General features: G+C 45.0%; 2 protein-coding genes across 3 annotated transcripts; both read left to right on the forward strand.

The window, feature by feature from the left end:
* The first annotated feature begins 134 nt into the window (after nucleotides 1-134).
* HOXA10 (homeobox A10) lies at nucleotides 135-22,267 on the forward strand. 2 transcript variants are annotated; one of them, XM_081883404.1, is made up of 3 exons: nucleotides 135-1,934; nucleotides 3,740-5,861; nucleotides 22,102-22,267. In XM_081883404.1, the coding sequence occupies exons 1-2, from the start codon at nucleotides 977-979 to the stop codon at nucleotides 4,012-4,014; spliced, it is 1,233 nt and encodes a 410-aa protein (XP_081739530.1). In that variant the 5' UTR covers nucleotides 135-976; the 3' UTR covers nucleotides 4,015-5,861; nucleotides 22,102-22,267. The 2 variants fall into 2 exon arrangements, with proteins under 2 accessions (XP_081739530.1, XP_081739529.1); XM_081883403.1 differs by lacking the exon at nucleotides 22,102-22,267 and adding an exon at nucleotides 12,725-12,803.
* On the forward strand, nucleotides 12,127-15,732 carry HOXA9 (homeobox A9). The gene is made up of 2 exons (XM_081883442.1): nucleotides 12,127-12,814; nucleotides 14,187-15,732. Exons 1-2 carry the CDS (start codon nucleotides 12,262-12,264, stop codon nucleotides 14,423-14,425), a joined length of 792 nt encoding a protein of 263 aa, XP_081739568.1. The 5' UTR covers nucleotides 12,127-12,261; the 3' UTR covers nucleotides 14,426-15,732.
* Nucleotides 22,268-22,432: the final 165 nt, after the last annotated feature.

Consider the following 22,432-nt stretch of genomic DNA (forward strand, 5'->3'; position numbering starts at 1 on the left):
TCTGCGGCGCTAGACAGGAATATTTCACAGTGGCGCTCCTCAGCCTCTCTGCCAGGCGGGGGTTCACTTCTGAGCCGGTATTTCTATATGTACACTTAGCTGAAAGTAAACCCACCCATCCCACACTGAACACAGTGGGACTTGCTTCCGCGTAAAACACGTATATGCCAATATTCAAAGATGGGAGCCAGGCTTGAGAATTTTCTTCATTAGTGTCGTTGTCATCTTAGGAGGAGATTGGGTGACTTTATGATGTCCGTAAACCTTCAGTGCTAGTGAGGAGGTCAGGTTGGTTTAGAACTTCCAGTGGCCCGTGATGCCATAATCACCGCCACTAAAAATAGCTAAGCAAAAGCATGTCCCAGGGCTTGACAATAAATACTGAGGTTTTAATAATTTCATCACAGCCATGGGCTGTATGAGATGGGATTGGGAGAGCAAAAGGGGGAGGGGGGAATGTTGGTGGCGAGGTGGCAGAAAGAGAGAGAGGAGTTGGGATGTTGAAAGGTTCACTTACAGCTCGCTTTACGACCTGAACGCTTAATATGCTCCTTTGCATTTTTATATTAGCGCATATGCTTAAAGAGGAAGCCTGGCTAAATTATGGGTTGCATTAAAATCGGGGCAAATTGTTTTCTATTGTTTGTCTCCCCTTTCTCCTCCGTGTGCGCGAGAGCCCACGCGCGCCTTTCCCCCTCCTTTGCTCACACGCAGGCAAAAGGCAGCCTATATGTGGCAACATCAATTGTACCCCGGGTACCTAGGCAAGGGCAGCTATGTGGCACCATCGATTACACACACACACACACATACACACACACATATATAAAATTCAGCAGTGGACCTGAGAGCAGCTCATTGCCTACGAAACCAAACGGGGAGGGGTTGCTGGCGAGGGCTGGGATTCCATTGGCTGCACGCACTCGCCGTGGCGCGGGGGTATCTCTAATCATATCCAGCATGTTTTGCACAAGAAATGTCAGCCAGAAAGGGCTATCTGCTCTCTTCGCCAAATTATTCCACCACGGCCATGGCATGCTCGGAGAGCCCCGCTGCAAACTCTTTTTTGGTGGACTCCTTGATCAGCTCAGCCTCAAGCAGAGGGGAAGGCGGAGGAGGCGGAGGCGGGGGCGCCGGAGGAATTGGAGGAGGAGGCGGAGGAGGCGGCGGCTACTATCCCAACAACAGCGGTGTCTACCTGCCACAGGCGTCCGATCTGTCCTATGGGCTGCAAAGCTACGGGCTTTTCCCGGTCTTGAGCAAACGCAATGAAGGCCCTTCTCCAAGCGTGGCGCCGGCTTCTCACGCCTACATGTCAGGGATGGAAGTCTGGCTAGATCCCCCCCGGTCCTGCCGCCTGGAAGAGCACGAGAGCCCGCAGGCGACCTCCTGCTCCTTCGCTCCCAACATCAAAGAGGAGAGCTCCTACTGCCTCTATGACGCCGAGAAGGGCCCCAAAGAGGCGGCGGCCACCGACTTGTCCGTTTTCCCAAGGCTGAGCTCGGAGGTCTGCTCCATGAACAACGTGACAGCCACCGGGGTGCCCGTCCCAGGCTACTTCCGCTTGTCTCAAGCCTACGGCACCAGCAAGAGCAGCGGCAGCAGCAATGGCAGCAGCTACAACAACAACAGCAACCACCACCATCAACATCATCACCACCAACAGCAGCAGCACCATCCGGGGCAGATGGTGGCTCCTTCCCAGTTCGCCCCGCAACCTCAAGTGCGCTTTGAAACTCCGCCAGCGTTGACTCCTGCAGTCCCACCGCCGGATCCGGGGAGGAAAGACAGCGAGGATTCATCCCCACCCAGCACCTTGGCTTGCGTGGCCCAAAGGGGTGAGGAAGAAGGGCAAGCTTCCTCTTCGGCCCCCGAAGAACTCTCCCCGGCTCCTTCAGAGAACAGCAAGCCCTCTCCGGAGAAGGAAACGCTAGGTAAGCAATAAAATAACATAAATAAATGCACTCCTCTCTACCCGCCTAGCTCCCCCGCCCCCGCGCACGGCAGCCGGCCCCGTTGCCACAAAAACCGGGAGGGGTGGGTGGGATGCGATAAGGGGGCGAGAATCGCCCAGAATACTGGAAGCCCCCTTCGCTGACCAAAATGGCCATTCATAGAGCGGCTTAGCGTAACCTGCCGAGCTGCCATTCATATTTCGACGCTGGGATGCTGTAAATAAATAAGTATTGATATAGCCACCCCTTCGAGCTTATGAGCCATACAAAAAGAAAGGAAAAGCTGAGTATGGGTAAAATCCTAAAAGAGACAAAATAGGAAGAAAGGGAAAAAGAGATAAATGCAGCTCTGTATTTCCTCGCCTCAAGTGATGCTGAGGTGACTGCAGAGATAACATAGATGTTTGTAAAGCGTCCAAAGTAAGCAAGGGGCCAGCGCCAATAAATAAGCCCATTAACAGGCTAAGTTCTAGTTTACGATCCTGGATGCCTTAAAAAAAAAAAAAAAAGGAGGCAGCTGGGTTAAAATTCTCTTCTATGAAGCACTATCAAATTAGACTGCTGGAGACTGCGCTGTAAGAGGCTCTCCAGAGCGCCACAAGGCTTCTGTGTTGAAATATACGCAGGGTCATTGGAATGAATGGGAGCTGTACAAGAATGCCAGAGTTCCTGGTCGGTGCTCAGTCATTCATTTCAACGCGCGGGGATGGCGAGTGGCTTTTGCAGAAGAATTTTCTATTTCATGATGCCATTAAAGGGAATAATAAAATAATAATAAGAAAATAAAACCGGGATCTCCGCAGGGTAAGCTTACAGTTGTTTCTCCCACAATTCTGAAACAGGATGCAATGAAGCATGTTAAGTGTGTGCACACATATATGCATATGCATATCGTTATCTAAATGCACACAGAGAGAGTTGGGTTTCCCGCCCCAACCCCACCTCCAGCTACATGTACTTCCAAAAAATAAAGAGAAATGCGTATGTGCTTTAAAAAAAACAACGTGCATCATCAGTGTGTGCTTGTAGGAACCATATCAGCGCTAAACTGCCCAACGGTTTAGATTTAATTTGAATTTTAAACGCACAGCCCGTTCCTATGCTTGCTTGTTTGCTGCACCACTGAATTGAACGGGCTTGATTCTCAGCAACGCAACATTCCTATACCTGCTTACCGGGGAGTAAGCCGCACTGAACACAGTGGGACTTACTTCTGAGCGAACATGCTCTGGAAGGGTGTGTGGAGTAGTTTAGATGGGATTGCAGCCCTCATTCGCCAGAAATATTAGGCATAACAATTCGAAAACGACCCCACCCCCAATAAAAAAACAGCCACCCAGGGCTTCTTCTTTTTTTAATCGAGCGCTTCGACAGCGTCGACCACATTTTCAAATAATCTGGATTTAGGGGAGGGAGCAGGGGGCGGTATCGCAACGAGTGTTTTGAGAACAAACGGCCAGGACTGAAGCAGTGGCAAAACCCATCAAGACGCCACTGCCAAAGGCATTTGTGCGCATCGGTGTCAACTCCAAAAGCGATCTGGTCTCTCAGACCAGCGAGATGCGGCAAAGTCAGATTGTGTTGCAATGCTCGCTCTCCTTTGGGGCTCCCGATTTAAGAGGGACCCGAACCCTGAAGGAAGGCCAGAGTGCCCTTCTCAAATTTATATTCGGTACTAAGTACGGAAGCGTCCCCCAGCCCAGCCCCGCTACGCCGCCCAAGTTTTCCTGGTGTCGTTCTGGTAACCTTCCCTTTTCCCCCTTATTTTCCCCCCTTAAAACTAGGCAATTCCAAAGGAGAGAACGCAGCCAGTTGGCTCACCGCAAAAAGTGGCAGGAAGAAGCGATGCCCTTACACCAAGCACCAAACTCTCGAGCTGGAAAAGGAGTTTCTGTTCAACATGTACCTGACTCGTGAGCGTCGCCTAGAGATCAGCCGCACAGTCCATCTAACAGACAGACAAGTCAAAATCTGGTTTCAGAACCGCAGGATGAAACTGAAGAAAATGAACAGGGAGAATCGAATCCGGGAGCTCACAGCCAACTTCAATTTCTCCTGATGAACCCTAGGCACGCATCTTGATGGTCTGAACAGCTAGGACGGTTCCACCCCACCCCACCCCACCCACGGGTCTCCTCCCCACCCCCTAAGCCTCTAGCTACTCGCACCTGTGTGCGTCCGAGCCTTTCAATTACACCCTCAGCCTCTCCATGGCCTCTTGGTAATTGATTTCGTTGGGATGAAGCCATAACTGATACACACTACCCCATCCATGTCCGCTGCTGCCCTCAGTCAATGCCCGGTCTGGAAGGTCTGACGCTGAGGGGGGGAAATGGTTTTCAGAACCCTAGATGCCTATTGTCCCCCCCCCTTCTCAACACCCTTCTCCCAAACTCCATTTTCAGAAAATTGAGCCAAATAAGACTGAAGGCAACTTGCGTTCTCTCCCACCCCACTGTAATGATAGCTGGTGTTCTGGATCTGAGCCGAGGATGGTTTTGAATAATTAAAATCTGGCCGCGCCGCTGCTTAATAGGAAGCATGCGTCTAGCCGATCCAGATAACATCAGGTTATAGAATACGGTGTCAGGAGCCAAGGCTGGCGCACTTATATGTTTGTGCCCAATCCCCCGCGTACCCAAAAATCCATATTTAATATTACAACTTTTAAAATTGCCACGAAAATGAGACCTCTTCCCCCTCCTCCTCCTCCTCCTTCCCCCCCAAAAGGAGAGAGGAAAGTCTTTGTCTGCTTTATTGGCTAAAATCTTACACTTTCTGGTTGTAGGTAATGACTTGAGGTAGTTTTTGCTTTGGATACCTTTGGGTTACCGCTAGTTACGCTTGTCAAGCACATGAAAGGAAGGAAGGAAGAAATCTCCCCGCTTTGGAGAGGAGAAGCGACTTTGTCCACGGAGAGGTGTGTTATTCTATGTATATTGGACCACCAGATGAATTTTCCCCCTGACTTGACTGTGGGGGACAGCAAGGGAGGTGAAAGTTTCCCCCCTGGTTTCCTTGATACTGTGAAGTTACATGCGTTGAAAAGGTCAAGCGTGTAGTGCAAAGAGAAGATTTTTTTTTAAAAGAAAAAAAAATATCTATGAATACAGAATATGTATAAATGTCTATTAATATTAATATTATTAATATTATTAAAATGCCGATACTGTTGCAAGCAAAGCATTCTATAGCGTTATTCTCGATGTAAGCTCTATCTCTCGTCCATCCCCTCCTTACCTTAAAACCAATGAATTGTAATGCTGCCCTGCGTGGAAGTAAAGCAAAACAAAAAAACAAAAAACAAAAAAACACAGGACAAAATGGAGACGCTGTTTATGTTTCTCTTGGAAGAAGAATAAAAGGCATGGAATGAACCACCCTCTTTTTTTAAAAAAAAATACCTCGTTTGTGACTGTTTATTCTCATGGTCCTACTTTCAGATCTCCAAGAACTTTTACAACAGGAATAGTTTGCCCGAGTCCCCTGCAATTACTTTAGGAATCTATTTAAATATTACCTAGACGGTCGTAATTTGTCTGGGCCATATAGCAATGGTGCTGTAAGGTTTGTCGGCTTTTGTTCAGTTTTATGACTTGCTAGTATATCTGGATTGTTGCTGTCTTGGACGAGTGGTTTTAGTTGACTGAGGGGCTGCACAGGCAGAGGAAGCCAAGGGCTACTTATTGGCGAAGTTAGAGGACTTGGGCTTCTCTTTATTTATTTATTTTATTCAAATAACTCGATGGTTAACTCGCGAGGAAGGATCCACTATTATTATTATTATTATTTTTATTTTTTTATTTTAAACCAAACAAAACTACCCCACTAGACGCTCGGAGATCTTTTCAACTCCAGAGGAAAACCTAGATGCCCACACATACACAAAAAGGCGATTCTGAAAAGGTGAGCACGTGGGAACGAGGATCTTGAGCCTTGTTCTCCTTGATCGATCAGCTTTTCCGCCATGTTTATTCCTCCCTGCCTCGCTACCTGCCTGCTTGCGGATGCGCTAAAGCGGAGAATGTTTTGGCATTAAGGTTCTGTATCATTGCACGTTGATCAGCTCTAGAATCCAGACAAAGGCGAATCGGGTGGGGAGGGAAGAAAGAGGGGGAGATTGGAAGGGGTGGGAGTGGAGTCGGTGGTGATGGGAGCCTGAAAGGGCTGTGTAGCCATTTCTTTTTCCAGACTTTGAACCCGCGCATCTTGATCGCCTTCGATAGCCTATGTATACAAGGATTCTTGCCTCTCGAGGCCTCCCTGGCCCTGCTGCCCCTTTCTCTAAGTTGCATTTTAAAAAGGCATCATACCTAATTCGATCCAGTTAGAGAACTATGATGGAACGTAGAGAGTAAGATTAAACGGAGTGACTACAGACTGGGCACAAAGGCGTTTCTAATGATTTGGCGGGCCCAGAAGAAGAGAAAGAACTTCATTTTATTTTTTAAGCACACACACAAGAATGTGGAAAGTTTGTAGACCGAGATGGAGACTTTGGTGGAGAGGGCAGAGGGGGGCGGTGGGAAGGGTGAGGTCTTGTTGCTGTTCGGTTTTTTTTGGGGGGAGGGGGTTTTCCTCACCCCACCCGCTCGGAATCTGTTTCTTTTGGGCATTGGTGTCTCTCCATATTTATTCGAAGCGGGATCCTGTTTCCTAAGGAAAGCGGCAGTGGGGAGCCCTCTTAATTAGGAGGCTGAGAACTGGTCGGTGGTTTAGGTAGTTTCATGTTGTTGGGGCTGGATCTCAATCTCTCTCTACAGCACGAAACTGCCTTAATTACTTCAGTTTGAAATCATCAACCGGGTCTAATAAGAATAAGAATAAGCGCCGGAGTCCATCCTTAGTAATAGCGATACAATACTAATAATACCGCCTTTTACCGAAGAAATCTGGCAAGCTACCTTTCCTCGGCAGGCGTTAAGTCCCAATGCCATTGGTTTGCCTTCTGCGCGCCGAAAAACCCCGCGCCTTTCCGGCTGCCTCAATTAATGCATTTCAGCCAAGGTGGAAGAGGGGGAAAATGTTTCAAGGCGCTATTGGAGTAGACCTTCAAGCTTAGCTAGGATCGGTTGTCTTCGGTTTTTCTCATGCAGGTTTCCTTCAAGGTCAGGTGCACTCTGCCAGTTTGAGAATGTCCAGATTTTATTGTCTAATCCGTATCAATGGATACTTTGATTATTGTTGCTGCTGTTGCTGGTGATATTATTCGCATTATTCGCAAAAAATATCTGTTGCTGTTTTCCTCCCTATGTATTGGGTGTGTTTCAGTTACTCCGCTGTAAAGAGAGGGAATCTGGTAGCAATTTCCAGCTCTGCTTACTGGTTCTCTCTCATTATATTTTATTGAGCTATATTGTGTTATGAGGTCTTGCCGCCGGCCCGTTTGCGCAAACACACACACACACAGCCCTCGCTCTCCCTTTACTTACAGTGGTGGCCTTCAGAATCACTCTGTTTTCTCTCGGCTGTTTTCTCCCCCCACCCCGAAGCTAGAACAGTCTTTCCAATGTCTGCAGGGAATGCAGACCCTAAGGGCATAAGGGGCGGAAAGAGGGAGCTCGGGGAGGCAGGAAAACTCAGGAGGGGGGACCCCAAGGATTTCTCTGGAGCTCACAAGGCCTCGGTTACGATCATTATTGGAGTGTGTCCGGGGGCCTGCATTCCAATGAGGCGGAATAAGCAACAGCGACCTCGCTTGGGCTCGAGGCTGCGCTGTGCTGTGCTGTCGCCTTGCCTTTTATGCGCAGCAGCCCAGCGAGAGGCGAAGGAGCTGCAGCGCCTTGTTTACACCGGATACACACATTGTTTACAGCTATTGTAAATGAACAAGACCTCTCCCTTCCATGTCCTGCGGTGGGTACGGGTGCGTGGGTATTGGGAAACGCACGGGAATATCCTTTATATTCTTTTTTCCCCTCCCCCACCCTTCAAGTTTCCGAACGTTTCAGAGAACAATTAAAAAGGCTGGAGAAATCAGATTTGTTTAATTCTGCCTCCCACAAACACACACCGTCCCGTCAATTTTGGGGGGAGCCTTTGCCATGGTTGAATAATTTAAATGGCAAGTTCACACGATAAGTGCTTCGCGGGCATTGCTGCTTATAATATGGACATTGTGTGGTTATGTATGTGTCTGTGTTTGCACCAATGCACGTGCCTACGGCTTGGATAGAGGACGTACATGTTCCCACCACATGAATACAGAAAGCAGGCATTGCTGTATGCAAGCAGCTGCTATGGCCAGCCTTCTGTATGAAGTGTGTGCTTCTTCTGAATCATTCTACGATTGTTTGGTCACTTATCTTAAGCAAAGCTTATTTAAAAGCTAAAAACACAACAAAACAGACAAACCCAAGAACCCGGAATTCTCCATCTCAGTGCGCAATACATTACCTCCTACAGAATATTATCCAAATCCTATTAGGACTACCTTTCTTTCTTTCTTTCTTTCTTTCTTTCTTTCTTTCTTTCTTTCTTTCTTTCTTTCTTTCTTTCTTTTTAAAAAGAGAAAACTCTATATGTCTCTGTGTGTACACACATATATATGTGTGCATGAATGAGAGGGAGAAAGGGGTGGAATATATGTGGGGGGGGGAGAGAGAAACATTAGTCAATTATATTGCTTAGATATGTTTAGGAACATACTGATTACTTCAGACTCTGTGTAAAATAAGTAAATAAAGTGCGAGCACACAGTTATAACCCTTAAACGGCGTTTTTGTTTTTCCTTTTATCTGTCTGGTAGGTAGATTCAAGGGTTAAAACCTAATAATGTGTGTGTGTGTGTGTGTGTGTAACCAGATATAGTTATTAAAACTCTGAAGCTGCGACCATATATGCACACTAACTTGAAATAAATACTGTTGAGATCAGTATAACATTTTTTAACCTGGGTGAAAATTTCCCGAAATGGGCGAGACAGTGTATATGGGTTGTTTATATGTCACGGCTACCGTTCTGCACAGACTTACTTGGGAGTAAGTCCCAAATTTATGTGTTCAGGGTAATGTCCAAAGACTGGACCCGAAGCCTATTTCATTGGAGCTAATTAACAGTTCAAAGAAAGAAGGAATTCGGCTAATGAGGAGGCTTTCTCCATTTTCATATTATTTGTCACTAAATGGAAGTCAGCTATAGGTGCTACAAAGCCGAGCTATTAAAAAAAGATTCCTGTTTATACTGAAAATACAATATGTGCACCAAATGAAGAAAATGGCGAAGTACTTTGTATTTATCCCTTTCTATCATTTCGAAGGTGAATATAACAAATCATCTTTAAATTCTTTAATTTTAATGGCTGAGCAGCCAGCTTTTTTAAGGGAGCTCTGAAATGTTTATTCCTTTATTGTAACGCGAGCCTTACATTTCAAATTTCTACATGTCTACTCAAAAGTAAGTCCCACTGAGTTCAATGGCGCTTCTAGGTAACTGGGTAAAGAGACTGCAGTCTTAGACTGTAATTTTACCCAGAAGTAAGTCCCACTGAGCTTTAATGGGACTTACTCTGTAGTACGTGCCGGGGATTGCAGCTGGATCATTCCCGTTGCTTCCCGCTCTCAAAGGCTTAATCCGGAATGAAAAGTCACTACCGCCTCCGAAACCCCAAAAAGTCATAAAAACATTTAGGAATCCTGCTGTTAAGATTATTTTTCTCCTTCGAGGAGGAAGGAAGTTCTGGCAGCATATTTCACAACAGCTGACTCTCGATTTTAAACAAAAATGACGTAAGACTTCCGTCTTTCCAGGAGAGAAACCGACTAATAATAATATTTTCCTCCTCTCTCCTGTTGAGGATATCGCACTAAGGCGATCACATACTTTAGCTGTAATTACATAGGAAGACATTTGTCTACATTTTTTTTTTTAAGAAATGGCTTTGTTGAGGCATGGGAAGAGATTTCCAGCAACGCCTCTGCGAAATTGTTTCTGCTGAGGATCTGTGAAATATTAATTGTTTCTTGTAATCTCGGGACCTTATGTCAAAAAAAGAGAACTGACTGCTAATTTAAGTTTTTCTCAAGACTCAGCTATTGGAGAAGTATAAAAGGGGAAAAGAACGCTGACGTGATGTAAAGCTAATGAGAACCATACTTTTTGCGCTCACAATATTCACAGACGAATTTCATTAGCACGCGGTTTCCTTGCTATTTGCCCCGTCTCTAGCCTGACGAAGAGTTAAAAAATAAAAATAAAATAAAATACAGAGATCCTTATTCCCTTCCCCCTCCTCCCAGTAGCAGAACACAGCATTTCTTTCCAAAGAAAGAAAGGAAAAAAGAAAGAAAGAGAAATAAATAGGGGGGGGGGAGAGACGTTTAGGAATCCTCCGGAGAAAGACAATGAATGCAAATGTCACCGACAATCCACCATTTAGTCATAACTTTAATCCACAACACTGGACTTGATCTGAGACCGTATCACCTTCTCCTTGTTTTTCCTAGACGGCGGTAACCCTCCGCCGCTTACAGAAGCCATATAAGAACGTGCCAGAGAGTAAATAACTATTTGCACCTCAAATCCGACGGCTCGGGAATGCGATCCGCCAGCGGGGATACTGCGTAAAAATGCAAGGGCGAAAGAGGGTGCCCCTTTAAAGGCAGGCGACAGACAGGATTTTTGCTCCTATTTTGCTTTCATGCATGCTTAGGGATTAATCGTCATGAAGAGTGTGTGAGTGTGTGTGTGTGTGTGTGTATAGTGTGTGTGTGTGTGTGTGTGTGTGTGTGTGTGTGTGTGTGTGTGTATTCCTTCCCCACCCACAGACAGACACACAGTCTCACACACTCACAGTCTCCAACATAGCTGTGCTTTATCCGGTTCTTGACAGAATGTGTAGTTACACTTCACAGAGAGAGAGACAGAAGGGATAAAATGCCCAGTGGCCGTGGATCCCGCCGCAGTCAACTTGATCGAGGGGGATGTGTCCGCTCAGTTTTTCTCCCGCATAAAAGTTCTCTTCTGCATTCCTCCTCTTGACTTGGTCTCTTCCTTTTACCAGAATAAAATAAAATATAAAGGTTATCTAGTTGTCAAACCTGCATCAAAGAACAGGGCATCAAATAACTTCTTGATAAAATGTCACAATACTATTTAAAAGAAAAACAGCAAGAAGGGTAATTGTCTCCCACACCTGCACGTTAAGCTAGTATTTGTGGCAGAAGTTAAATGTGTCTGCGGTTCCTTGCCTTATTCTGCTGCTGGGATTATTTCGGGGGCTGTGCGGGGGTGAGGGGAGGGAGAGAGAAGAGAAAGAGATTACTAAGGAGCCAGGAGGTGGGTGTTTGGGATTCCTAGTTGTGGGTCCGATTCCACAGTGAGGGATTCCTGGCTGTGGGTCCGAGGACTCTTAGATCGGAGCTGCAGATAAAGATGCAAATTTCGATATCGATTTGAGATCTCTCGCCCCCAGCCCCAGTTATGCTCCTGCTCTGTTCGGGCGGTGGGCAGATTCCCTTTTGGAAAGGGGAATCGTGTTGGATTTGACTTTTCCCTGCCAGCCCCAGTTAGCTCTGAACTCAACGGCACAGTATTATTTACAGTGAGTTCCCAAACTAAACACAATAGTATAATTTAACCTTTCCAGGCACTCGTAAATTTTTACTGCTGTGAAACACAGCGATGCAAATGAATGTGCTCGTAGTTACTGACTTAATAACAACCCCGTGGCTCCCGAAACAATAACTCCTTATGAAATATAATAAATATATATTTAAATACAGTATGCCGCCAATGTTATTTTGCTTTTTTATTGCTTCAATTATTGTATAATTTTATGTGAAGGTCTCCGATCACAAGGAGGGTAGCCTGTCTTTGTGTGCGTGTGCGTGCGTGAGTGAGTATGTGTGTGTATGTGTATGAGAGAGAGAGACTTGGCTTTTTTTTTTTTTTGCAAGGAACACGGACCATTGATGGGATGATTAATTATGATATAAAATAGTCCGCTTTAGAAAGGTGGCCATACCCAAAATTCTGATCTTTTAATCTCGATCAGCCACAATTAAAACAAATATTGCCGTACAAGTCGTCTATCCCTTTGCATAAAAACATATGGCTTTGCTATAAAAATGATGACGGGAAAACACTGACCCATTAATAGCCTGCGGACTGATTTATACTTTATTGTTCTGCTGCCCGGCCATGTGACGCGAGGCAGCCAATGGGCTGACAGGCAGCCTTCAACTTATTAGGTGACTGTACTTCTTCGTGAGGACCAAGTTGTTACATGAAATCTGCAGTTTCATAATTTCGCCAGGTCTTGCCTCTCCTTTTTTTGCACTGGGGCTGGGTCTGGGGCTTGGCTTGGATGGCTATGTCTTCTTCGGGGACGCTCAGCAACTACTACGTGGACTCTTTCCTCATCCACGACAGCGAGGAGCTGGTGCAGTCCCGCTATGGCTCGGCTTCTCTAGGTCAGCCGGCCAGGCAGGCGACCCTTGGAGACCACCCCGAGTTCACCCCGTGCAGCTTTCAGTCGAAAACCTCCGTCTTCAGCACTTCCTGGAACGCCGTGCACCCGCCGAGCGCTAACAATGTGCCCACCGTGTACCACCCGTACGTGCATCACCAGGCACCAATGGCAGCGCCCGACGGCAGGTACATGCGCTCGTGGCTGGAGCCCATGCCGGGCTCCTTGTCTTTCCCGGGCTTGCCGGCCAGCAGGCATTACGGCATTAAACCTGAACCGCTCACGGCCAGGAGGGGTGACTGTACCACCTTTGACACGCACGCGCTCTCTCTGACTGACTATGCTTGTGGTTCTCCTCCAGCTGATAGGGATAAGCAAGGCAACGACGGCGCGTTCTCGGAAAACAATGGCGAGAGCGAGGCGAACGGAGACAAGCCCCAGATCGACCCAAGTAAGTGCCATCCGCCTGGGCTTGGCCGGGAGGAGGGTGGGCGGGTGGGCTGGGTGTCGAGAGCCACCGTCTACCGTGAGCTATGCGGCAATGGCTGCTGGGTGGGTGACTGGGTGGGGGCTTCTGTGGTCATAGAAGAACGTCCAGCTGCACCACTGAGCTTCTCTCTATCTCTCTGTGTGTAGAATTGTGTGCGTAAAACGGGAAGATGGTTGCGCATGCATATACGCGTGTATGTATATATTTGGTGCCACAGTCTTTGTAGGCTCACGGTCTATGCAGCCAGCTAGGTCTATGTGTGTTTCTCAGCGTCAAGGTGCCAGCAAAGTCCAGCATGACCTCTCTGTCGCAACAGTGTGCAGGGGCGCGTCACCAGCGTGTTTTCCTGGGCGCACGCTTCAGCTACAAAGCCACATTGGGGGGATGGGAGGAGAGAGCCGGGCTGTGTAGGGGGGGCGGCGTGAGAGGGTGGTGGTCGCGCACAACCCAAGTTACTTGGGAGAGGCGAGGAAAAACAAAACATTGGATGTGAATCTGATCCCTTTGTGACGACTAGCTGAGCTAGGAAAGCCAAGAACAACAACTGTTCTTGTGTGTGTGTCTTTTCCCTAACTTCATTTTAGCCCTCTCTTTGGCGACTATTTATTCCACTCCTTTGCTTGTTGCTAACACCTTCGCTTGCCTTTAGAACTGAGCTAGCGGATCAATAGTGCAGGCACGGGAAATAATGCCAAATGCAAATGTGTGAGTCGGTGTTTTCCCACCTAAAGCAAGCCAGGCTTAGCCTGAAGACAGGGCCGGGTGGGTGTGTTCCCTTATCTCCTTGAAAGCGCCCAGCGGTTATATAAGAGAAGGTCAGAACTGGAAAGGGAAACATTTTCACTATGACACTTATTCTCAGGGGTTGTGCACCGGTCCTATATATTTTTTTTCCGGAGGGGGAGAGGAGAGAGAGTGAAATCAGGGGGCTTGGCTGAGAGGAGGGTAGGCAGCAAAGGCAGGCTTTGAAATTACACCCTATATAAACACTATGAAGAAGTGAGGCGGTGGCCAGTGGGGTTCCCCCCTCCCTTTCTCTCTTGCTTTTTTTACTGCGCGTAATTCTACGTGACCTTTTCCATGTGTCTCAGTTTGGAGTCCATTGTGTCTGACCCCATCCTGTATGTCTGTCCAAAGGAAAGGAATGTCGTAAACCACCAATATCAGGGCATCCATGCTCTTCAAAAGGAAGGTGGTGGCTTGGGGGTGGGAGGAGGTGCTGTTTGTGTGCCTATGGGGTGGAGATGCAGTCATAATAGCAGTGCGGGGGGGTGTTGGTGCGGGGTTCTGTCCTTCGCCAACTTAACCCTCTTTGGCGTCGTTTTCCTTGCAGACAACCCGGCCGCGAACTGGTTGCACGCGAGATCCACTCGGAAAAAACGGTGCCCTTACACCAAACACCAGACGCTGGAGCTGGAGAAGGAGTTTTTGTTCAACATGTATCTCACCAGGGACCGACGGTACGAAGTGGCCCGGCTCCTGAATTTAACCGAGAGACAAGTGAAAATCTGGTTTCAGAACCGGAGGATGAAAATGAAGAAAATCAACAAAGACCGAGCGAAGGATGAATGATGCTCGGCTTCCAGGTTTAATCACGTTTCAAACAGCAAAAATCTCCCCTTCCAGCGCAACGCAACACAATCCTCCCCTCTTCTGTTCCCAGCATACCCCGAGACTGTGTCCAGGCCTCATGTGTTGTTGTTATTATTTTTATTATTAATATTATTTGGGGTTTCCCACCCCTCTGGGGTTGTTGCTGTTGTTTTGTCCTTGGCCAATTCAGCTCTTGAATGTATCTCGCCAGCGTGCAGGGAGATATGGCTGTGCCCCGGTGCTATTATGGAGGTACCCAGATTTATCATTTTCTAATCATAGGAAAGGAAAGGGGGGCATTAAACTCGGAAGGCTCATCTGTTGGCTTGTCTAAATCTACCTGTCCTTCACGAAAGAAAGAAAGAAAAAAGAAAGAAAGAAACTACCTTTTTAATGCACAATTCTTTACAGACTGTATAGGTTAGTCGACGTAGTTAATTTTATTTGCTCTTTGCGCGGCAGAGAGAGGTCTGCTCTAATACTTGAACACTGTGTTTTATTGTGGTAATTATATTTGTGACTCAATTTTTTGTGCTTGGGTGCTGTACCAGATGTGATTGTGTAAGCTAGGATTCAATTTGAACTCAGGTTGTTTATTATAAAGGTTGCATAGAGTATAGCTCGGTAGTGTAAGGAGTCCTTTTTTTCTGTATCATTATTAGACAGTGAACCTTGGATTGTACCGGGGGGAACCAATTCGTTCGCTCTCTTTCTATCCCAGCTTTTAAACACAAAAGTGGGGGGCATGATCTGGGATAGCCAAGGACTTGTGGATGATCCCCCCAATTCTTTTGAAGCAAGTCATTTTCGTATGCACACTTGATCGATCGATATCTATCTATATATATATAGTACAGTCTTCGTCAGTTGTATATATCATAATCTATATATTAAAGGAAGAAACCCTTAATAATCAGGCTAGCTTGAATCTTGTTTTTGCACCCGTGAGCAATTTTCAGATAACGGAGCTATACCTATATGTGAAAAAGGTAACTACCTATGGTTTACGTTTTGAGTTTAATCGAATTTAATTGATTCTTATTGTAATGAAGTTTAATTTTATTGATAATAAATTATACACTCTAAAAAAACCTACCTTTTGGTTATTGTAGATTTGTATCGATTATTAACATAAAAAAATAAAAAGTCCTGGACGTTATGTTTATGCAGAAGCTACACTGTATATTTTGCAATAGTTACCTCATGGCCTACTGACCAAATAGTTGTGTCCAGAATGATATTTAACTTTTTGCTAAATAAAATATATATTGATTCTTTTAAAAAAATATATTGTGCTGTTTTTAAGGTTATTAAGAAGGCAAAACCTGCCCATCTTTACCTTTGGAGAGCAAGCAAAATGCTAACACTGATCCTTTAACACGGTTACTCAAAAGGAAGACCCACTCATTTTGATGGAACTTCCAAGCAGTTATGGTTCACATGGCAAATCCTTCTCCCAAACGAAAACGCGAGTGGAATCTGGGAGAAGAAGACAGTGGAGTAACTCGGCCAGGCGTGTTGCACCACCCAGGCTATGCAATGATCGCATAGAACCCTGAACTGGAAACTAAGGATAGTAACTAGCGTGGGTGTCTTTAATTAGTTAAGATGCTGTGAAATAATAATAATAATAATAATAATAATAATAATAATAATAATAATAATAATGGAATTGATCAACATAAAGCAAAGCAGCAGGACAAAATTTCGGTGACCTTTTGCAGGAATAATCTAGTTAGTACCCGCCCCTCTTTCAACTCTCATTTTAAAAAATCAGCTTGGCTTCCAGAAGCAAATAATCCATCGCGTATGAAATTTCATCCATGTCTCTTCATAGAGAAAGCATTCCCAATGTAAAACCCATTCCAGCTGCTTTCTGTGTCTTGGGTGCATTCTCGCCCGCGAAATAAATACACCGCATTTGACGTAGCCAAAGATGGAGGCTTATCGGGCAACAATGGACGCTAGAAAAAAAATTTTGTGTCGTTGTTTATAAAGTTCAGGTTAGGAAATCGGGTTGGTTGGCAAAGGGGTGTTGGTGATGGAGATTAACCAACACTTTAACGAATACATGCAGGCGATGGAGTGGGGGTGGGCAGTCCAAACGGATGAACAATAAAAAGGAATTCTGACGCGTTGGGAGTTTAGTCGTGCCTCGGGCAGGCTCGGCTCTCCGCTCAGAAATTATTATCCTCCCCCATAAAAAAAATACCAGTTAGAGCAGAGTTGTGCACAAGACCAAACAGGGACTCCTCTGTAGCTCATTGCAGAAGAGTTTATTTTAAAGGCACAAACAAGCCCGCACACTTCCAGCTAACAAGTCTTAGCTGAAGAAGCTGTTAAGAAAATTCAGAGCCATAGTGTGCCATAAAAGAAAATGACGGCTGTAACCGTTTATGGGGTGTAAAATGCTGCAGGCTTGAAGGCAAGAACTTTCAGTATCTCAGGCTTTGAAAATGTTCGAAGGTTCAGAGAGGCAGGGGAAATCACTCGGAGTTTGGTTGGCCTTTTTTAATTTTAATTTTTAAAAATAAAGAAATCTCTGGTAAATTGCATTAAATTAACACAAAGCGAAACAGTTCTCGTCTGCAAAAACAAGGGTGGGGGGTGTTTCTAATTAATGCCTGTCCCAGTGGTTTGGGGATGTTGCGACGACCTCTGTTGTTGCAGACAGTGGGGACTTCAAAGAATCCTCATTGGAAGTGCGTAATAAATGGCAGGTCTGCAAACTGTCTGGAATTCGGCCCTTAATGAGTTTACAACTGTCCAGCCACAATTAAGATTTTCTACAAAAGCCCTTTCATTTGTTTTGTCTGGCTGTTTTAGATAAAGCGGCTCTGCGGAAATAGCTCGTTTTTATTAGCCCTTTCCCCTCTGAAATGTAGGCTGTAAGGTGAACGTTGATCTTTAATGAATATACCGCTGGAACCTTTTCTATAATTGCTACTGCATGGCAAAGTAGATTACCGAAGCGTTTGCAGGGGTAGATATCAGCTATGTTTACACGTTCGTCAGATTCCTGCACCTATTTTATTGCTTGCGGTTACCGGGACAGAACAGCAGATGGCAGTGTTGTTCCACGAAAACAAGGGCGATTTCCGCCATGAAGCCAATGGAAAAAATTCTAAAATGTCGACTTTCTAGGAGATGCATATGCTGTTTTGAAACTCCTGATTTGATATTAACAAAAGGCGATATTATATATGTCCCCACTACTAAAAGGAATACCTTAATGCTTCAGTATTTCGTGTTTCAATATGTTATAATCTTAAAAGTCAATAACTGCAATGGTAAACTTCTCCGTTTTTAACTATTAGTATTATTATTATTATCATGCCAGTTCTGTACAGATTGACATTTTCCTCTCTCAGCTTGAAGCATGCTTCACGAATCCTGCTAATTTGACCGCAGTAAGAGCAAATAATATGTCGTGCGCCTGAGTGCACGTATCAAACACATGTACAGTGAGAATATATTTAAACAGTTTAAGCTTATGCAGATGCATTTGGGTTAAACATCCCGTGTATATTGTAATCGACTAATGAAAATGCATAACGGATATATAATGTAAGGGATATATAATGCACAAAGTCAAAGCAGGTATTCTCGCACAATATAATCGTTTGCATTAACCCGTTCATGGCTTAGGCAATTTACCTGGGAATCTGCCCCAATGAATGCAGCAAAGCTTCTTACTTCAGAGTAGACATGTATAGGACTGCACTACGCTATACTGAGGCCGCATAAGCAATTTTTATAGCCGGGAATCTCAAAGCGCTTGGAATGCGGATGCTGGTGACTGAAACGCGGCGGAGTTGTTAAAGAAACATGCTCAGTGTGTATTTAAAAAACAACAACAACAACACACAGTTAGACGTGGGTTTTTAAATTTTTTTTTTTAATGCTCCGATCATTTTTTTAAAAGTATTTATTAGGAGCAAACAGTTTTCACAATGCAATGGGCGAGCTTTTGAATTGCTGAACATGCATGGCTCCATCTTAATCTCTTATTCAGCCAACGATGCCTGCCTTTGGTTCGATTCTGCTCTGGGCCAGAATCCTTCGGAAACGACGTTCTTTTCACCGGGCCAAAACAGAGGCTCTAAGTTGGTGGCTCGGCAACAAAATTTAATTTGAAAATTATTTACCGGCCACTGAATTTCTTCACCAGATGTCTTTGAGGCAGTTAAAGGCTCCCGCTCGCTTTCTTAAGCAATTTCATCTCTGTGGGACCCGGTTTAATTATGCAGTGCAGATGATAACAGTTCTAATACACCGCAGGACTAAGATGCCTGTACGAATCTAGGCTGGAACTCTTATGGCATTTTATTTACTCTTTCATATGTGTGTGGTATGTTTATGTATATATTGTATATATTGTATATATTGTATATATATACACACCTCTCCTTCACTTTTGAATTCCACGGCTCCATCGATTAGTATATGAGCCATATACACAAACACACATACCAAAGATAGATGAATGGACTCGATGTTTGTGAATAAATAAGACAATCAAACCACAAATGTGTGCCTACTGTACCGAAATTAAGAGCCAAGAAAGACAAATAACATTATTGGGAAAACGCTTCTTTTTTCCCTGCCAAAAAGAGAAAAAGAACGTTTAGCAGTCAAATGACACACTAAATGTGAGTATCAAAGGTATTTCATTGTAATTCCTTAGTAGGAATCCAGGAGGATTCCTAAAAAAGACTGGAAATTTATGGTGCATTTATTTAGGATGGAACTTACATATACATGCACAAATCCCCAGTAGAAAATGTCGTTTATATGAACGAATGACTGGTCATGGCAGCTTTTAATGTTAATTCTTATTGTCTCGTGTGTACTTTTAATGTATCTTGTTCTCAATGACTTCAGCTACAGTAAAATGCAAACACGAATATATACATTTGTTGTAAGTAATTTGGACAATGGGTGACCAATGGAGGGAATAAAGGAGGACGAAGGCAGCTGAAACAGCGGAATAATACCCCAAGTCCAAATTGCAGAAAATTCTTTGCTTGATCCCAAAATAAACCACCCTGCAGAATGACCAGTTGGTGTGTGTGTTTTTTAATCATCCTCGTTATTTTTAACATTTTATTCTGTGGGTGGAGGTTGTTTTTAAACGAGGTTTGTTTAGAGAAACCTAGAAAGCGGTAGTTTCTAGGTTACAATTTTTTAAAGGAGGCAGAGAAGGCATTTTGGATGGAATGAGTGACCTAGGGAAAACTTTAAATAATTAAGCAGTATCCATTCCAACATATCTTTTATTTTTATTTTTAAGTGGGATGGAGAATAGAGGCATCTTCTAAAACTGGACACCATTAAATTTCCACATTCATGTACCGTAATATGCCCCGGAAACATTGCTTAGAAGTGAATAATCATTTCACCCCTCTTTTTTTGCTATTTATACTGGAAGTCTATACTCTGGAGGTGATTCGGAGCTCATTCTGTTTAGCGAGGGTTAGTCCTGAGTCTTTATTATAAAACGCCCTATTTCCTGGAGGGGAGGCCGTGGACAACGGGTGTGTTTGTGTGTGTGTGTGTGTGTGTGTGTGTGTGTGTGTGTGTGATGGTCTTCTCAATTTAAGTAGCACTTCCAAGAAGTGACTTTAGGCAAACGCGATTTTAAAATATATTTATATAATCCCAGCAGAACTGAGACACACACACACGTCTAAGAAAGCAGTGTGCGGTTTGATCCTCCCAGAGCTCGGCCTCAAAGCTAGTTGCACTTAACGGTGTCCTTTAAAGACTCATCGATAAAATTCTGTCTTGCTCTTATCAATACCCAAGTCTAGACTGTCGGTTCTGTTTGCTGCTGCTTTCTTCTGGCATCTTGGCTGCGTTGTCACCAGAGGAGCAATTTATTGGCAGAATGCCGTCTAATTCCGCTTCTTTGATCTGGCTCGTCGTCTTTGGCAGGTTTTTCCTTCGCCTTCCCTTCTAACTTCTTAGCCTTTTTTATTTTTCTCAGGAGGCTTTCCTTTCTTTCTTAAAATTTCGAGGTTATTTTTTGTGAGGGGGTATTATTATTATTGTAGCCCCGCAATCTTGCACCACACGCCTCCCCCCCCCCCAACACACACGTTTCCTTCCTTTGGGTTTGACAGCCATCTTGGTGCCTTGACCGATCTTGGCGGAATGAAAACCAAAGACGTCTGTCGATGCAACCAGCCTGTACTCTCCCAGGAATAGCAAAGCAAACCTCGAAGGGCGGTCTCCGCGCCCAGGACCGGCTCCAGTCCATATCACTGATTGTGAAGATGAGTTCATGACAATAACGTTCTTCCTTTCCAAAACTGTACACCAACACCTCTCTCCAGCCCCTGTTGCACCCGGGCCTCCTCAGGCCCCTTAGATGAGCCCTCCCTCCCCCCCTCCTTCCCTCCCATGGGTTGCCAAAATGTGCCCCTCTGAAGGGTCCCTGCGAAATATGGGCCAGGCATAATTTTAAACTGGTGAGAACCTCTTTGTACACACAGGATACCAAACTCTATAATCTAAAGGGAGAATTTCCGGGGCAATCTCATTGTCCTCCTTCCAGTTTATGATGTGCAATATAGCAGGGCAGTAAAAGCTGTCTTTACCAAAACTCCCCCGTCTGAGGGAAGGAAACTAGTTTTACGATCCGTTTTAAAGGAAGGGTAGGGCGCAACATCCTCAATGGCGTGTCCTCTTATTGCTTGGTGGGGGCCGAGTGTTTAGAAATTAAGGAGCTGCCTTATCCGAGATCTGGGACACACACACACACACGCCACCGCTCTCGACACCACCAACACCACCACATAAAACCGGAGGTAGGTATTTATTTACCCCGGGGGCGGGGGAGGAAAAAGAAGAAGCCAGATGAAACAAAGAAACCTGAGTCCGCATCCCAAGTCTCTTCGATTTTTTAAAAAACAAGAGGTGCTGAAAGTCCGTTTGTTTTTATTATATTTCCCACTGTATCTTTTTTTGGGGGGGGGGGGTTAGTGGTGGCTGAAATATGCATGCTAATGGATAGAATAAATCCGCACTAGTAAAGGCAGACCGGTTGCATTATCACCGAAAAACAAAAACAAAACAAAACTCCCTCCTGGATATAAACCTTCCCGGAGTAAGAGGAACAGGCAAAAGTAGACACATGCCTTCATCTTTCTTCTTCTTCTTCTTCTTCCTCTTCCACTTCCTCTTCCTCTTCTTCTTCTTCTCCTCCCCTTTCTTTTTAGGAAAGATACCCACCCGTCCTCCCTTAGATATGCTGTGCTTTTTCTCTGTTTGTGTTTTGTTGCTGAGGAAGAGAATTTGGCAAAAGAGGGAGAGAGAGATGATAGAACACGTATTTAGCAACCCTTCACTCATCTCGCCAGCAGCGATTAGCCGAATATGTCTGTCAATATCTTAATAAATCTGCGAGCAAATTGGGAAGCCTCTCAAATAAATATTTCACTCTTTCCTTTCCTGAGGAAAAATAAATGAGGGCAGGATACAGAAGGATTTGCCAAATGAGTTCATTCAGACACACACACACACACTTGAGATAGACAGACGCAGATAACACATCCTGCATAATGGTGGTGGTTGTTTTTACTATGGGGGTATTTTTATGGGCACCTTGCCTTTGTATTTTATTTTTTTTTAATGTACTTTCCCTCCCGCAGCTCTACCCCTCCCCTTTCGGAATATGGAAGAGCTGAAAGGCGGAGAGAGATAAGAAACAAGAAAATCAAACAGGAAACATACATGGAAACTCAGAGTTGTGTTTGTGGTTTATTTCCAGCTCTGCAGGAAATATGACTGAGGAGTGGGGTATATGGAGGAGCAAAAAAGAAAAGACGAGGAGAAAAGGGGTAGAGATGCAAAGAGGAAAATGTGTATTTCAAAACACTGGCTTGACGTTTTTTATTCTAGCTTCCCTCTGGCTCGGGGCTGATCTCGGCGCTCCCTCGGCTTTATCCGGAGCCGCTCCGGGATCCCAGTCCCCGTTGGAGC

This window comes from Podarcis melisellensis (assembly GCF_964234715.1).
Source record: "Podarcis melisellensis genome assembly, chromosome: 12".
NCBI classification, from domain to species: Eukaryota; Metazoa; Chordata; class Lepidosauria; order Squamata; family Lacertidae; genus Podarcis; species Podarcis melisellensis.

Bases quoted from the DNA above. Each gene is read 5' to 3' on its own strand.
- HOXA9 (XM_081883442.1), top strand. From the start codon at position 12,262: ATGGCTATGTCTTCTTCGGGGACGCTCAGCAACTACTACGTGGACTCT. The intron at 12,815-14,186 runs GTAAGTGCCATC...TTTTCCTTGCAG, and splicing joins CAAGCCCCAGATCGACCCAA to ACAACCCGGCCGCGAACTGG.
- HOXA10 (XM_081883404.1), top strand. From the start codon at position 977: ATGTCAGCCAGAAAGGGCTATCTGCTCTCTTCGCCAAATTATTCCACC. The intron at 1,935-3,739 runs GTAAGCAATAAA...CCTTAAAACTAG, and splicing joins TCCGGAGAAGGAAACGCTAG to GCAATTCCAAAGGAGAGAAC.